This window comes from Aegilops tauschii, chromosome 7 (genome assembly GCF_002575655.3).
Source record: "Aegilops tauschii subsp. strangulata cultivar AL8/78 chromosome 7, Aet v6.0, whole genome shotgun sequence".
In the NCBI taxonomy this organism is placed as follows: Eukaryota; Viridiplantae; Streptophyta; class Magnoliopsida; order Poales; family Poaceae; genus Aegilops; species Aegilops tauschii.
Genome location: NC_053041.3, coordinates 247393056 through 247411401, shown reverse-complemented (window position 1 = coordinate 247411401; position 18346 = coordinate 247393056). Strand labels below are relative to the sequence as shown.

General features: G+C 42.6%; 1 protein-coding gene across 1 annotated transcript; it reads left to right on the top strand.

Moving 5' to 3' along the window:
- The first annotated feature begins 1901 nt into the window (after positions 1-1901).
- LOC109760035 (nuclear transport factor 2) lies at positions 1902-4393 on the top strand. The gene is made up of 2 exons (XM_020318872.4): positions 1902-2328; positions 4020-4393. Exons 1-2 carry the CDS (start codon positions 2032-2034, stop codon positions 4089-4091), a joined length of 369 nt encoding a protein of 122 aa, XP_020174461.1. The 5' UTR covers positions 1902-2031; the 3' UTR covers positions 4092-4393.
- Positions 4394-18346: the final 13953 nt, after the last annotated feature.

Below are 18346 nucleotides of genomic sequence, written 5' to 3'. Positions count from 1 at the left end.
CATCATCATCATCATCATTTTTTTACTTCCTTTAATTATGACTATTTCTTCTTCTTCTTCTTCTTTCATCATCATCATCATCATCATCATCATCATCATCATCATCATCATCATCTTCTTCTTCTTCTTCTTCTTCTTTCATCATCATCATCATTTTTTTACTTCCTTTAATTATGACTATTTAACTAAAACCTAACACTAATCTAATATAATCTAATCTAATCTAGCTAACTATATATCTAATATATCTAATAGCTAAAACAGGAAAAAAAAAACAGAACTCCTCCTCCTCCTCTTCTTCTTCTTCTTCTTCTTCCCCCTTCTACTTATTCTACTTTTCATCTTCTTTTTTCTGTTTTCTTTTTTCTTCTTCTTCTTTTTTCTATGTTTTCTCCTCCTAGTCCTTTTAGGTCTTGTTTTCTTTTCTTGCTCTTGGGCTTATCTAACTAAGTAATTAACCTAAAAAATAACTAAGTAATTAACCTAAAAAACTAACTAACTAATTAACCTATGTACAGTAAGGTAAAACAACTAACTAACTAACCTAAAAAACTAACTAACTAACTAATTAACCTAAATAAAAAAACAGCAACAAAAAAAGACATAAAAAAGGAAAGAAACCTATCCAGGGGGCGGAGCTGCGCCGGGCGGCGGGGGGCGGAGCGGCGCCGGGCGGCGGGGGGCGGAGCGACGATGAGCGGCAGGGCGGCGGGCGGCCTGAGCGGCGGGGCGGCGGGGGTCGTCGGGGGCACGGGGTGGAGCGCCGGGCGGCAAAGGACGGAGCGGCGGGGCGCCGGGGCAGCGGGGGGTCGGGGGCGCGGGGCCGTGGGGGGTCGGGGGCGTCGAGGGCGCGGGGCGGTGGGGGGTCAGGGGCGTCGGGGTGGTGGTGGTCGGGGCGGTGGGGGTCGGCGGCGGGGGCGGCGCGCACGGGGGCGGCGCGGGTGAGGTGAGGGAGAGAGAGGGGTGGGGCGTGGGGCGATCGTTTTTTAGTTAGGTTTAATTTCTTTGCCGTCTGCTAGTGGACGGCAAAGAGCGTAGCTAGTGGGGTGGGGGCGGGGGAAACGGCCGTTAGGTTGGCTATTCTCTTTGTCGTCTGCTCGCGGACGGCAGGAAGCTTTGCCGTCTGCTAGCAGACGGCAAAGAAAGTGGCTGTTAGGTAGTTCTCGTTAGTGGGCCACCCTCCCTTTTTGTCGTCTGCTAGCAGACGGCAAAGAGCTGGCTGACGGCAAATATGGTCTTTGTGCTCTTTCTTTGCCGTCAGCTAGCAGACGGCAAAAAGCTGGCTGACGACAAAGATCCTGATTCCAGTAGTGATACGTTCAACATTGTCCGAACGCTTATTCAACATTTTTTCAAATAATTGCTTAACATTTTAGTATTGATTCAACATATTCCAAATACTTGTTCAAATTTTTTTAATACTTATTCAACATTTTTGGAATACTTGACCAACATTTTAAATACTTATTCAACATTTTTCAAATACTTGTTCAATATTTTTCAAATTCTTATGCAACATTTTTTAATAATTATTCAACATTTTTCAAATACTTGTTTAACATTTTTTAAATGTGTTTCTGAAGAGTATTTTTTAATCTGTATATATTTAGAATATTATAAATATAAATAAAAAAATAAAAATAAAAAAGTGAGAAAACAGAAAACAGGCTGGTGTGTATCCCGCGCGCGTGGGCCGGGCCAAGTGGCATTTGCCTTCAGCAAGGGGTTCGGTTCGCTCCTCTCTCGCTTAATGCGAGACATAGGCACCCCCAACGCCGCATCTCCCAAAAATGGAAAACTAGCCCAACGCTGCATTCCTCCATCGACGGGCCCAGCCCCTACAGCGTAGCGTCCTTCCCACGCCAACCCCCACCCCCGGCCATCCCCATCCAAATCGCCAGCAATTATTATTCCCCTCACGAACCCCTCTCTCCCCACTTACCAAACTCCGGCTCCCAACGCCCAAAGCCTTCGCATCCAGAGCTCCAAACCCTAGGCGAGGCGAGGCGCGGCGCAGCGGAGGGAGAGGCCATGGATCCCGATTCGGTCTCGAAGGCGTTCGTGCAGCACTACTACCAGACGTTCGACTCCAACCGCGCCGCGCTGGTGGGGCTGTACCAGGACGGCTCCATGCTCACCTTCGAGGGCGAGAAGTTCGGCGGCCCCGCCGCCATCGCCGGCAAGCTCGGATCTCTCCCCTTCCAGCAGTGCCAGCACAAGATCGACACCGTCGACTGCCAGCCCTCGGGGCCCCAGGGCGGCGTCCTCGTCTTCGTCTCCGGCACCATCACCACCGGCCCCGGCGAGCACCCCCTCAAGTTCTCACAGGTCTGCACCACCCACACGATTCGCTCCATCTCGCCCTTCCCCTCGTCCAGTATTTCTTTTGTTTGGTTCTCGTATGTGCTGATCTGATCCTATTAACTGTGATCACTACTGCGATCCTTCGTTTGGTTCCAAATTCCCAAATCATACGGTACTTCTTCCCTAGAAGTGGAAGGCCCTGAATTTCGTTTCTGTGATCTATGCTTTGCTATCATGATCGGTGGGGTCTGTCAACTTAATCTATATCCCTGTCTCATCACTAGATGGTACTTGATTAATTAGGCTATGCTAGATTTGTTTGGACCTGGAGACAAGTGGGCATTTATAGATCTTTATCCCGGAACTGTGTCATTCCCTTGTACGCATCGTCCTTGGGATCTCCTTTTGACAGTTCTTTTGTTTCGTAGGCACGTTTTCAGATTTACTTTTCCTTGAGGTAATTTCAGTGCGTGTAGTTCTTTACAAGATCTGTTGAGATTTTAGTCTGTCCTAAAAATTGACCATTATTCAGTATATACTGGCCTGTAGTTTGGTGCCGATCGCTCTTTGTTACTGATTGCTCTAAATTATTTCATTCCCTAGGACCATGCTTTGCAGTATGAATGGATATTTCTGTCCATCTATCACTGTTGTGTTTCCAAGTGTGATCTTCATTTTTTTTGTTGGCTCAGTTATGGCTCTTGGTCGCTGGATTTGGCCATATGTAGTGATTGCCATGTTAGTGAGTACTGATGTGGTTGTTTCTTGATGTGAATAGATAATATGCATTGCTCTGTTGCATCAGTACGATATTTGCTGTAGTGTTGCTCTTTTTTTTTTTAATTTGTGATACCGATAATGTGAGCATCACTTTCCTAGTTGCTATGAACTAGAGATATGTTTTGGCCATGCCTTGGGAAAGAGGGGTGAGGTAGTATGTTCCAGAGTCATATGTTGGATTGTTGTAGCTAGCGCACTTCTTCTATTGAAGTTTCATTGCTTCCTTTTCAGAATTCCTTTCACCATGCACTGTTTATGTGACGATGGTGTGCTATATTCATACTTATGTGGTTGTTTAGAGTAACAAATACTCCCTCTGTCCTGTAATATAAGTTGTTATTACAACCAATATGTGAGTATATCGGTTGTAATAACATCTTACATTACGGGATGGAGCGAGTATAAACCTATGGTTTGCTAATGAAACAATTCACCCACTGTTTATGTGTAGTTGTATCTTAAATAGGTCGCTGATGATGATACAAGATATAACATGTGTGTGCCATCTGCTGGATAACCCTATTTGTAGGAAATTACCTTCTAATTGCAAGTCCGGCTTTTTTATGGGTAATATGTAGTTTTCCAAATCTAACCTTGATGCACATGTAAGTAATTTGTAATCCATTACACCTCTTAGCCACTCAGTTCAACAGTTCCATGCTTTATGACGCTTATGCTGCCTTTTTTATTGAACAGTGGGGCTCTTAGATGGTCCTTGATCAACGTGATTTGTTACTGGTCCTTAGAAGAGTGTAGCTCTTTAATTCACTATGTCCGTGTCCATTTGCCTATTAGGATGGTTTTTCTTCCTGGTAGCAGGTCTGTGTCTTAACGGGTTGAGAGGTTGCATGGAAGTTATCAAGGGAAATTTTCTTAGTTGTCCTTGACACAAGGATTTGGAGTCTTTTCTAACCTTGTGATCACTGTATTTGCAGATGTTCCATTTGCTGCCAGCTGGAGGGAGCTTCTACGTGCAGAACGACATGTTCCGCCTGAACTATGGTTAAGGAAGGGCGACCGCTCTGGCAGCAAAGAACTTGTTCAGGGATTTATGTTGAAACAATGAACATCAAATGATGATGCTGCAGACTCTTTGTTTGTTCGCCAACTTGTGCAATTTATCGCAAAAAATTGCCAGACTTGATAGGCATCCACCAGATCATCTTTTGTTTTGTGTTTCCCATGTATTGTCGTTGCTTGGGTGGCACTTTCTTTGGAATGTTGATGGAAACCGTCCAGGTACTAGTTATGCGTGGCATCTCTGGGTTTTGTTTGTGACCATTTAAGTTCACTTTTGCATGTCCCAAAAGTTTCTTCCCTTGCTCAGTTAATATTCTTGAAGTGTTTTTCCATCGTTCTTTGTTTCTAAAAAATATCCCTGCAATTTTGGATTGTTTTCAGAACTCTGGCTGCAGACGAACGCAAACCGGCTTAATATGGCTGTTCGTTGTGCGGAACGAGTGTTCTGCGGTTTTAATCGGGGATGACTGTCTTGCCGCCCGCCCTATTTGTGCATCGCTGTTGCTTGCATAACGTGCAGGAAACTAAAAGCAGCCGTCTGGATGAACCAGTTTCCCAGAAACGTGAAATTGGCTCGATAACTAAACAAACGCAGCTAGTAAACGTGAAAGTGGCTCGACAACCACACTGGTGTGACTTCATAACTGCCATCACCCGGGAACTTGGTGCTCTCGGGTACCCGCACACTCTATATGCGCAAAAGAAATTAGTAATTCAGAAAAAGTTGCAAAAATTTCAAATCTTTTTTAGAATCAAACATGATCAGGTATTGTAATCGTATAAAAAGTTTGGAAAAGAAATGATTCCTATTGACTTCAGGGAAAAAAACACAAGTTTCCGTCTCGACGATCTTCAAAACTATGTTGATATGTTTTTTAAGAATAATTAACCTAGATTAATTAGTGGATAATTCCCACTTTCCCGAACCGTCGTAGCAGTTTCCCTGGAGCAGAGCTACAGTAGCCGCGCAGTGGGATTCAGAGAAGGCACTGCAGGGTCCTGTAGCAATATGCACTGTAGCAGAGTTATTGTAGTAAATATGTACTGTAGCGGACCTTCTGTAGCACCATACTGTTCGCGAGTTCCTGTAGCGCGAGTGCCTTCATCACGGCAGAGGAGCCGGTTCCGGAACCGACATAGGAACCGACGCGTTCTTTGTTAGCGTCTGTTTCCCCTGTATATAAGGCATCTGTAACCATCAATAAAGATACAATTGATTCATTTGTCTGTCGTTCGCTTTGGCTCTCAATCGACACTAACACGTTATCAGCACGCACTCCGGCGAGAGCGATTCCGACGAGAAGAACAGAGAAAAGGTGAGAAACGGAACCATGCCTCGAGTTCCAATGTCCCTGTTTCTTCGCCTCCTTCGCGCCAATGGCCGTGGCCACCGCTTCGTCGCTCGCCACCGCCGCCATGGTGTTGGCGGACACCGCCGCTTCCAGCGTCATGTGCGCGACCTCCGCCGCTTCCGGCGTGGAGGTTGGAACCAGCGCCGCCAGAACCTCCGTCGCAACCACCGGCACGGCGCGGGGCCCTCGAACCAGCCCGTGCAGCCCGATGTGCCCGCCCGGCTTCTCGCCGGTCCGGCTGCACCAAGGCTCGAGGCCCATGGGGGCATCGATCCGGCACTGGCGGCTCCGCCGCCGCCGTTTTGGTGCTCAGCGCATGGATGGGTAGTTTGACCCGGTGGTAGCAGCGCCTCAGGAGGTTGGAACCGTCGGGGCCGCGCCGCTGCAGCATCCGACTCCAGCGGTTGTTGAGACTGTCGGCGACGCACCGCTTCAGAGGTTGCCGACGGTTGCGCGCGTCCCGGGCGACGCTGCCGCGCCGCCGTGCCTGCTGTCCCCGACTCCGGCCACCCACCCGCCTTCGCCGCGCGTGGAAGTTCGCCGCCGCCTCTTGGCCCTCGGCGTCCCACTGGCGTGCTTGCCGTCGAACGGCCATTCCGGCCGCTCCGGCACGCGGAGCCGGGCTCCCATCTCCCCGGTGGTTCTTCATGTGAGGACGAGCGCGGCGGGAGTTTTACTCGCCGCCGATGATGCGGCCGGCCGACCTGGTGTTCTCCGCCTGGTTGTGTCTTCGCGAGGATTGGGGATGAGTTGCATGGGATTTCTTTCCCTGGTCTCTCTCCTTATCCTTTAGATTGACTATTTTTTCGGAACATAGACGCTAGCAGCGTCCGGCTTTAACTTAATAAAGCCACCAGTCAGTATCCACACAAATAGTCTTACAAACCAGAAATAACAAGTCCAGCGAGCCCATGGCTCAAGATAAAACTAAGTAGCATACAATCACAAGCTCGGACACACAAAAGCGGAGTATCAAGGCCATAGCTAGCAGCACGAGTAGGATCATGGGGCAGCCATCGTCCCGTGCCGCGCCTTCATCATGGATGACTTGATCAGCTCCATGGCCTCGTTCATGCGCTCGATGTCACGCTTCTTCCCCAGTGGAGCCCAGACCTGAAGGAAAATGTGGCATTTAAAGATAATATCAGCGGGGTGGTTCGGGAATTTGTGTTCAATCGTAATTTTGTTACGAACCGTCCAAAGGGACCAAAGAAGCGCCCCAACGCATCTCCAAACTATCCTAGCATTGGCCCCTCTTTGCGTCGTTAAGATAGACAGCAGTTCGTGGCTAGACTGAGGGTTCCAATTTTGATTGAATGCGTCTCTCACTGCACTCCATGCAAATCTAGCAAGCACACAACCAAAGAAGACGTGGTTCGCGTTTTCCCCTAAACCGCAGGTGGTGCATGTGCCGTCCGCCGGCCCATTTCGTTTGGCAACGTTGTCCGACGTAGGTAAGCGGTTGCGAAACATTTGCCAAAAGAAGATCTTGATCTTGAGAGGAATGGCAGCCTTCCATAGCCCCCTAGCTATATCTAATGTAGGTCCCGAAGATAGCTTGTCATATAGGGACTTGATCGAAAATCGCTTAGAAGCGGTCAACTTCCACGATATCGTGTCCGCCCCAGTGCTACGGTTCAGACCACCCAAGTCGACCGTCAAAGCGTCCCAGCTTGCAGCCTCCCTGAGCTCTAGATTCCTGATGAACGAAATGACTGGAGGGTGGATACGTAAAGCATCGGCCACGAAAATGTTAGTGTCCGTTGCCAGTTAAAGGCCATGTGCATCGGCAGGGAATCATGGCACCAACAGTACCGTGGCTGTTCGTTTATTTGCTATTTGCTTGATCTCTACACTAGTAGTCCAGTACTAGTTCAGCTTATCAGCAACTAGTTGTATAACAGTAGTTCTAGCAGAATTTAGTCTGTTCTAGACCTGTTTATTATTTTTCTGTCGAGTACAATGTATGTATTCCAGAATTCATCAGCGATCCACGTTTGTCACGTGTAGAGATTAATTACATCTATTATTTGTAATTGAGATTTTTTTTCTCTTGCAAAGATAAATTTAGTACCTCTAGAGTACTGATTTGCGATTGAGAACTTTCTTCTCTCGTAAAACAATCTTATTGCGAATGAGATTAAATTTCTCTCAGAAAATATTAGTTCACCCTGCTGAATTATCTTGCAACTTGATACAAGAACATCTCATTTAATTTGAGATGTATATAATTCAAGTTTTTTCACTTGAACATCAAGTTTGCAACATCATTACTATTCATTATAATAGTGGTGTATTTCTGTTGAGTACGATGTATTCCTGAATGTATGTATCTCCCTACATGTCGAGATTAATACGTCTATTTGCAATTGATATTTTCAATTTCTTGCAAATACATATGCAAAATTCTTAGTGATTTCTTCAAATTGATGTATTGGGATCCCGAGGTAGTGCGTAGATCTACTGCTTTGCTGATTATCACCACTACTGTTTAAGCCTACATTTTGTTAAATTTGACATTATGATTTGCACAACATTGTGCACTCCCATGCATTTTACTAAGTCATGACATAAGGCATTAGGAGTGAGTACCTACTGATTTCATCAGATTATACTCCCTAGTGCTACGAGATCTTCATTTTGGAGATTATCTTCAAGGTGTCATGCTTAGCAATTTGAGATTCACATTAATGGTTTCAAGATAACTTCTTGAAATATCCATTAATTTTACAACATTACCATGATGGTCTTCAATTTACTAATCGTAAATTAACTATCTCTGGTAATCGATGGCTAGAGAATTTGAGGCATTCGCCCTTAATCGCCACCACTACCCTACCTGGGCATGGACATCATGACCATTCTTGTGTCTTGTGGAATAGTGTGTGCAATCCAAGACCACATGATTAACCTCTGGTCGGAATCACACCGCTAACAGAAAAATATTGTCTTATACATCATAAGGCATTATATCGATTCAGATCTCTGCATCTGGTTATTCTGTATCAGCAATTCCTAGGACACAACAGACCTCAAGGGCAAAGGTTTGGAGCTCACTTCAACCTTCAACCCGACATCACCAGCAATGACGGGACCCTATGGGCACGGAGAATATGATGGTTGAATATGACTCAGCTAACATGTTTGAAGACTTCGTCTAGTCTCTCAATCTCCTGAGTGGTCAACATAATTTATGACCATTTATGATGTTCTAATAAGAACATAAGTATTGTTGTCATCATATATTGTATATCACAATATATTGTATCAGCATTTTGATACAAATACATTTGTATGTATTCTATATATCTGACAGTGATTTTCATATTGAGAATCTTCATGTCTATATATAGATTTCTACGGGAGTCAATCCGATGAAAAATGATATGTGCCTTGTGGACATATGCACCACAAACTCTATACTCAGGGAAGTCCAATGTTTCCACTCTCATTGAGAGAAAGGAGAATTTAAAATCGCTAGACGCGATGAGGTATTTGTTGGCTCAACTCGAGTCATATTTACTATCCCGGTGGGTACCCGAGTAACACGGGATGCTTTATTGCTTCCCAGGTTTAACTCGTACCCTACTAAACTATAGAGGTATCCGTCAAAATAGTTTCCATGGCGAAACTTATGATGACAACAAAGAGAAATATCTTCTCTTTACCATATGCAACGGATATGGCAAGCACATTCTCTATGTATCATCGGCATTGCACTACACATACTACAAAACCCATAGCACATGTTGCGTACGAGATAGTTTTTTAGAGTGTCTTTTGCATGACAAACTTGGCATTCCTACTTTGGTCATCATTGACATTGGGTTGAAACCGAAACTATCAGAAATTCCACTGGTTTATGATTATTATGATGCTAAATTCTAATAACATTTGGATTTTATGTGCACTACAAGTGACACAGGGGAGCTAATTTTAAGGCTCGCACACCTTAAAGTCTACGCTGAACCACTCAGACTCCTTGAATGCATCAAGTCGAGGTAAGTGGCTCTTCCTAGCCGTTGAGTAGACTATTCAGGTATCCATGGTTCTAAAAGACATAGCTACATGATGGTCTTAAGTGTGTGCTTTATTCACATGAAAAATTGGCCATTATCCTGACATCGATTTCAAGGAAATCGAATGGATAACATTGCAGAATTCTCCTTGAGGGCCTTCTCTATGGCTTTTGGATTGAAGTTTAGCAATTTGTCCTAATGTCTAGACTCAAAGTGGTTTGGTAGAATCCTATCCAAAGAGTTAAGCTCATTGCATTATCTTTACTTTGGAATTGCAACTTACCAACTTTACGTTGGAGTCATGCAGTTTTACACGCTCATGACAGAACTGCATAATATTATTCCCCTCTATCTTTGATATGTGGATATCTACCAAGTATTTCCTATCTGCGGTAATTCGGTTGCATACCGATATCACCACCCGGCATACATCATTGGCCCCTCGACATATAGTTGGGATCTATGTGAGGAATAAATGTATTTCCATCAATACCTCAAGCCCCTCGCATGGGGAGTTATTCAAGGCCAGTATGCTGATTCAATGAGGAACATTTCCAGGCATTAGGGGGAGATTTCAAGTACCATAAAGAATGCCAGGAAATTAGCGGAATGTTCAACACATTTCTACCTCAAATCCACGTATTCAAATATCTGAACCATGCGTTCAGAAGATTTGCAACACATTGCAAATAACCTACCAGATTCATTTACTGACTATAAAGGTGTCACACAATCCTACAATCCTGCAAAAGTATGCCTGAAAGAGTGGAGGTACCAACAAAATCCACTCCACTCCCCGTTCAAAGCAACAGGGGGAGATGTATGGCAGAAATACATCAGGATTCAGCTTCTCGCAAGCAAGGATCTCAAGGTCTGTGAATCAGTAAATGCAAGTCAACTTCACGTTGACAGACACCTAATGGGTAGTATACACCCAGTGGACGGGAAACGTCCACTAACCCAGGTCATAGTGCACACAATGACCGGGACATTGGAATACCCGACTCAATCGCATTGGGAAATCGCGAGTAGTCACCATGGGTAACGATATTTCCATCAACTATATATTGATATATAGATTCTGGAGAAACATATAACCGGAAGTCTACAATTGTCGACATACATTTCTCAACTAGATTGAAAAAACCTTTCAAATGATTCAGATCCAAAGACCATGGCCATGGCAAAGTGTGAACAACACTCAGACTAAACTCAAGCAAAGGGTATAATCTAGGTAGAAATGATCTTGCTCAATAATGGGAAGGTATTCATAAGCAATACCTACACCAGTTTTCTTCTGAAAACAGAATTGAGAACAACGAGGTGGTGAAATAAAGAGCAAGTACTGTAGCACAAGGGTTCACGCAGATACCCAACTATTCTCCAGAGGTGGAATCTCATTTCGATAACTTATATCATTGGCAGTCCGAAATCATCTATCTCTGCAGTTGATAGATGTAGTGTTCACATATCCATGGGATCACTAGATTCAGACATATATGGTTGATTTCCGATGGAATCTCAATTCTGGATCAAAGTACAAAATGCAACATACATTGTGTAAAATCAATAAGTCACCGTATGACTTATTATTATCATCGGTACATTTGGTACAACCGACATAGTGAGTTCCTTATTTAGAAGGATTACTCCTAAAATGATGATTATCCATGTTTGTGTGTCTGCAATGACGACACATGTAATCATCTAAATGACGGAGTTTAAAATGAAGGATTTGGGTAAACCAAAATACCGCTCGTTACTACAAATTGAGCACCTTCATTCATACATTATGGTATACTATGTTGTCTATATCCATAATATATTGGAGAAATTCATTGTGGACAAATCTTATCCATCCATAACTCTCATGGTAGTTCATTCTCTAGACACAGAGAAAGGTCTGTTTAGACCAAGAGATGATGGAAATGAGATATTGGGACTCAACATTTCATAATGTCATTGGATCCACCAAACACAATTGGTTGGTACTCAAGAATATCGTTCGATATCTCCAAGGCATCAAACATCTTGTCCTGGTTTTTCAGTTTCACAAAAATGTGAACGCCAATATCATTGGATACATCGATCAGATCCCCACTATGTCAGATCGTAGACAAGCTTAGTGTTCCTACTAGGTGTGGTAGCCCCCTCATGAAGAGTCTTCGAAACAGACCTCATGGCTACATCCACCAACCATTATCTCAACGATAATGTTTCTTGTGTTGCCCGGATGCAAACAGGTTACATAATAAGCAATATCACTATATTGCATATCTTGCAAGTCAAATCATGCAACTGATTTGTTCACCAAGTCTTTACCAACTTTTACATTCCAGAAACATGTTCATGGAATTGGTATCCGACGGCATTGGAATTTGCAAGAATCAGGGGGAGTATCTTCCTAAATTGTTCCTGTTCAATGCATCATATTATACTCTTTTTCCCTTCATGAGTTTACTATACACGTTCTCATAAAGGTTTTTAATGAGATAATATCAACATGAGATCATATGTCATACTTTTTGTTTTTCCCACCGGGTTTTTTAGGAAAGTATATACGACATATTATTGTTCTCCAAACTCTATGGTTCTATCATATTGAGTTAAACGAGACAATAACTATTATATGTTGCATTATTTTCTCCTTATTTTCCCATTGGGTTTGAAGTAGTTTTCGCAACATATCATACACTACTCCTCATATTTTTCCCACAGGGTTTTTGGAGGAGACTTAATCAAAGATGGTGGATGCTTATACAGTCAAGTGGTGATTAGGGGGAGTGTTAAGAATAATTAACCTAGATTAATTAGTGGATAATTCCCACTTTCCCATCCTTGTAATCCCACGATGTGGGAACCGTCGTAGCAGTTTCCCTGGAGCGTCGCCTCCAGGAACCGACATAGGAACCGACGCGTCCTTTGTTAGCGTCTGTTCCCCCTGTATATAAGGCATCTGTAACCATCAATAAAGATACAATTGATTCATTTGTCTCTCGTTCGCTTTGGCTCTCAATCGACACTAACAGTTTCGACGAATTTTTATTTGCCAAAAGTTGCCATGATGATTACACTATAGTTGCCATAGTGTTACACTAAAGTTGCCATGTGGTAATTTTAGTTTATAAACCATGGCAATTTTAGTATTTTGACCATGACAATTTTAGTACTTTGATCATGAAAAATATGTTTTGTATGAACCATGGCAATTTTAAGTGCATGTATCATGGAAATTTTAGTGTATGGTTTATGACAAGTCTAGTTTCTTAATTCCCCGTTTTATAATATGTCAAAATTTCTTTTAAATGTAGAAGAAAATAGCTAACATATCATGCCAACTTCAGTGTAAATACCATGGCAATAGACATGGCAACTTTTAAAAGTCGTCGAAACATCTCTACTACTATAGTGTGGCAGTTTTGAAATTGAATTTACCACTCCATCTTCGGTTCTCCCGCCCAAACAAGCATTGGCTCAAAATACACCGTTCATTTCCCCTCCCATGCATATCACTGCCATCCATCAAACAAAGGCTGACATGATCTGACAGCTAAGAGCTGCCGGATTCGCTCCCGCTCTTTGTGCACATGGCCTACTCTGCTTTCCAAATAAACAAATAAAGAAGTCCCCGTTGAATCAGGATTGCACCTACTGAAGTTGAGAAATGTCTAGAAACTGCTGTCACCTCATCACATGCAAGCACGACAACTTGGCAAATAGCTAGCACATTTTGGTTCCCCATCGTCACTTGAGAAATAAACACTCTACTACTAACTTAATTTTTTTAGATTACTTTAAAATAAGATTTTTTAGATGCCACCATACTGCAAAGGTGACACTGTTCACATAACATAACATTGCATCGCTGATGCTAGCTAAAGTTTTATTCTGCTTCATCGAGAAATGTAATATTTTTATTATTCGCAGAAAAAGTGTAATATTTTATTTCAGTCATACATAAGCTATACCTCAAGCTAATACAGGACATGAGTGTCTGTCAGACCTAAATGAATTATTTAGTTGCACAAAATAGTCCATAAACATTCATGTAAACCGTCAAACAACTCTGGAACTGTACATCAGTGGAACCCAGGAAACAACATATAATAAAACTACAACTTTTATCGTGTAATCATATTCCTACTTGGAACTCATTTTGATTTGTGCAAGTTATTTGCTTCTTATTTCAGAATAGTCCTGAGATCTTGCAAACAAACACACTATGATATCTACTCAAGATACGAGTACCCATTTCTCTTTCTAAAAAGAAGGTATATTAGTATCTATCATACAGAACTATACGTGCAAAGCACGTGCCTTGGACTACTATTGATATGAGATCTAGTTTCGAAGATCTCGTCGCGATGGATTTAATGGCGAAAACGGATCTTCAATAGGATTTTTTCATTAAAGAGATAAAACAGTTTAAAAACTGAAAATCCAAAAAGATTGCCACATGCATGCACGCGGTGATGCGGTGTAGTCTGTGTGTTATAGGGCGTGTGGCCGGGTGTCGCTCTCACCACACGTGTGGGCGTTATCAGCGTCCATACTTTAAAGGCGAGGGCGAGCAGTCTCGCCTAGTCGGTTTGACAGAGAGGCGAGGAGGATGAGGGAGTAGCGGATTCAACTTACTGTGGGAAAGGTGGGGCTTTGTGATTTGACGGCTCATTACTACTGGAAGGTAGGCCTTGTGATTTGACATCTCGTTATAGGCATTTTAATTGCGAGAGGTAAATCTCCCCTTCTGTTCCCCACTCGAATCTGGTGCATGACACATCGAGCGGATGATGGTTGTCCCATATGTCGACGAACGGAAGTATAATTGTTGCCGACGACCTAAGGAGGAGCGAAGAACCGTGTGGTATACTCTAGTTTTCCACTGGAGTACTAGCCCATTGGAAGAATGCGAAACAAGGCAGCCCAGTACGATATGGCGATAAAAATGATCTAGTTTGCTTGTGATCCCACGGCCCCGCTCATTGTTAGCATTGTTCTTTAAGGGCCTCTCAGAGAACGTGACTTTTAGCCGTTTTCGACTCGTATACATTTACCTACAAACAAAATAATATAGTGATAATGGCAACGGATAATAATTGTGTTACCTATTTAGGATAATTTGGAAGGACACATGCGCAACGCCCGAAAGACTCAATGGCAAAAGAAGAAGTCACAGGGGCAAAAGAAGAAGGCAGATTACCCGAAAGGGAAAAAAAGAAGACATAGACAACAGTCAGGGTTGTTGCTCTCAACTTCATGAAGGATTGCTGAGCGTGGAGTTCTAACTGCTTCTTCATCGTTGATAACCCACAAGTGTAGGGGATCAATTGTAGCTTTTTTGATAAATAAGAGTGTCGAACCCAACGAGGAGCTAAAGGTATGATTTATATTCCCTTCAAGTTCTATCGACCACCGATACAACTCTATGCACACTTAATGTTCGCTTTACCTAGAACAAGCATAAAACTAGAAGTACTTTGCGAGAATAAAACTATGAATAAAGTTTAAGATAATAAATTTAGTAGTGTAGTAGAAAGCTTTTTGTAACACAAGAAAGTTGTTTGTCCCTAGGCAATCGATAACTAGACCGGTAATAATTATTGCAATTTCATATGAGCGAGAGGCATGCGCTAACATACTTCCCGTACTTGGATCCTATGCACTTATGATTGGAACTCTAGCAAGCATCCGCAACTACCAAAAATCATTAAGGTAAACCCCAACAATAGCATTAAGTATCAAGTCCTCTTTATGCCATACGCAACAACCCCCTTACTCGGGTGTAAGCTTTTGTCACTCTAGCCACCCACCATAAGCGAATCATGAACGTATTGCAACACCCTACATCGGGGATCCCTCACGCTTGCATGACACGGGGGACACCATAGGACAACACCAAAATAAAATATCAAACTCAAACCAAGCATGATCATCATTCAACCCATAGGACAAAACAAATCTACTCAAACATCATAGGATAACCACATATCACTGGATAATAACATATAGTGTTGAGCACCATGATTAAGTAGAGAATTACAGTAGGAATAGAGAGGTTACACCGCTGCATAGAGGGGGAGATAGTCGGTGTAGATTGTCGTCACGATGATTGCCCCAGCGGCACTCCGGCGCCATCGAGAGAGAGGGAGAGAGAGCCCCACTCCTTCTTCTTCTTCTTCTTCTTCTTCCTTGGCCTCCCCCCTAGATGGGAGAAGAGTTCCCCCTCTGGTCCATGGCCTCCATGGCAGCCGATGGGCAGGAGACCCATCTCTCTCTCTCTGTTCTCTTCTGTTTCGTGTTCCTATGTTCTGGCCTTTCACCGTTTCTTAAATATCCGGAGATCCGTAACTCCAATTCGCTAAAATTTTAACACTATTTTTTTCGGATATAAGATTCCTTGCGGCTGAAGAAGAGCCCCAACAGACTTACGGTGTGCCCACTAGGCACCACCGTGCGCCAGGGGGCAGGCCGCGCCTTGGTGGGTAGTGGAGGCCGTGGGCCTCTGTTTGCATTGATTCTACCTCCCAAAAATCACATATATTCCAAAATAATTCTTCATAAATTTTTATCACGTTTGGACTTCGTTTGATATGGATATTCTGTGAAACAAAAAACATGCAACAAACACGAACTGGCACTGGGCACAGGATCAATATGTTAGTCCCAAAAAATAATATAAAATGTTTCCAAAAGTATATAAAAGTTGTATAATATTGACATGGAACAATAAAAAATTATAGATACGACGGAGACGTATCAGCATCCCCAAGCTTAATTCCTAGTCATCCTCAAGTAGGTAAATGATAAAAAAGATAATTTTTGATGTGGGATGCTACCTAGCGTAATCTTGATCATATAACCTAATCATGGCATGAATATTAAGACACGACTGATTCAAAGCAATAGTCTATAATTTGACATAAAGACAGTAATTTTCAAGCATCCCAACTAACAATCATGTCTTTCAAAATATCAATGCTAAAAAACGCTATCCCTACAAAATCATATAGTCTTGTCATGCTCCATCTTCTTAACACAAAGTATTTATCATGTACTACCCCGTTGTCAGCCAAGCAATTGGTTCATACTTTTTAACGCGCTTCAGCTTTTTCAACCCCCACGCAATACATGAGCGCAAGCCATGGATATAGCACTATGGGTGGAATAGAATATGGTGGTAGAGATTAATATGGAGAAGACAAAAAGGAAGAAATTCTCACATCGACGCGGCTAATCAACGAGCTATGGAGATGCCCATCAATTGACATCAATTGCGAGGAGTAGGGATTGCCATGCAACGGATGCACTAAGAGCTATAAGTGTATGAAAGCTCAAACTGAAAACTAAGTGGTGTGCATCCAACTTGCTTGCTCGAAGACCTGGGGCATTTGAGGAAGCCCATCATCGAAATATACAAGTCAACTTCTATAATGAAAATTTCCCACTAGTATATGAAAGTGACAACATAGGAGAGTCTCTGTATGAAAAACATGGTGCTACTTTGAAGCACAAGTGTGGTAAAGGATAGTGACAATGCTCCTTCTCTCTTTTCTCTCATTTTTTTCTTTTCTTTTCTTTCTCTTTTTTTAGGCTCTTTTTGGCCTCACTTTTTTCTTTTATTTTTTATTTTTGTCAAGAGTCTCATCCCAAATTGTGGGTGAATCATAGTCTCATCATCCTTTCCTCACTGGGACATGCTCTAATAAAGAATAATGATGATCATCACACTTCTATTTACTTACAACTCAAAAAAGTACAACTTGATCCTAGAACAAAGTATGACTCTATATGAATGCCTCTGGCGGTGTGCCAGGATGTGCAATGATCTAGTGTAGCAGAGATATCAAAAAGGTCAAGCCATGAAAATATCATGCTAGCTATCTTACGATCATGCAAAGCAATATGAGAATGAATGCTCAAGTCATGTATATGATGATGATGGCAGTTGCACGGCAATATATCTCGGAATGGCTATGGAAATGCCATAATAGGTAGGTATGGTGGCAATTTTGAGGAAGATATAACAGGCTTATGTGTGATAGAACGCATCATATCACGGGGTTTGGATGCACCGGAAAAGTATGCACCGACTCTCGAGGTGAGAAAGGGCACTACACGGTACCATGGAGGCTAGCAAATTGCGGAAAGGTAAGAGTGCGTATAATCCATGGGCTCACATTAGTCATAAAGAACTCACATACTTATTGCAAAAGTTTATTAGCCCTGAAGCAAAGTACTACTACGCATGCCCCTAGGGGGGAGGTTGGTATGAGTTAACCATCGCACGCCCTCGACCTCCATGCAAACGAAGACAATTAATAATAAATCATGCTCCAACTTCATAGCATAACGAGAGACTATACGTGCATGCTTCAGGAATCATAAACCTTAACACCAATATTCCTACTAAACCACAATCATTCACTAGTACCTCCCACATATTATCATCTCTATACCATAAAACTATTGCAAGGAATCGAACATATCATACTCAGTGATTTACAAGTTTTATGTAGGATTTTATGACTAACCATGTGAATGATCAATTCCCGTTGACTCTCTAAATAGATATAAGTGAAGCAAGAGAGTTTAATTCTTTCTACAAAAGACCATGCTCTAACAAATATAAGTGAAGCAAAAGAGCATTCTACAAATGACGGTTTTCCATGTGAAGAGAAACAGGCAATCCAAACTTCGAATGATATAAGTGAAGCACATGAAGTATTCTATAAAGCCATACTCAAAAGATTTAAGTGAAGTGCAAAGAGAATTATATAAATCAACCAAGGACTATCTCATACCAGCATGGTGCATCACTAAAATAAAAATAAAAAGCACATGACACTCCAAGAATTTATGCATATCATTTGA

Coding starts and splice junctions, on each gene's coding strand:
- LOC109760035 (XM_020318872.4), top strand. CDS start 2,032: ATGGATCCCGATTCGGTCTCGAAGGCGTTCGTGCAGCACTACTACCAG. Junction 2,329..4,019: donor ACCCCCTCAAGTTCTCACAG/GTCTGCACCACC, acceptor CTGTATTTGCAG/ATGTTCCATTTGCTGCCAGC.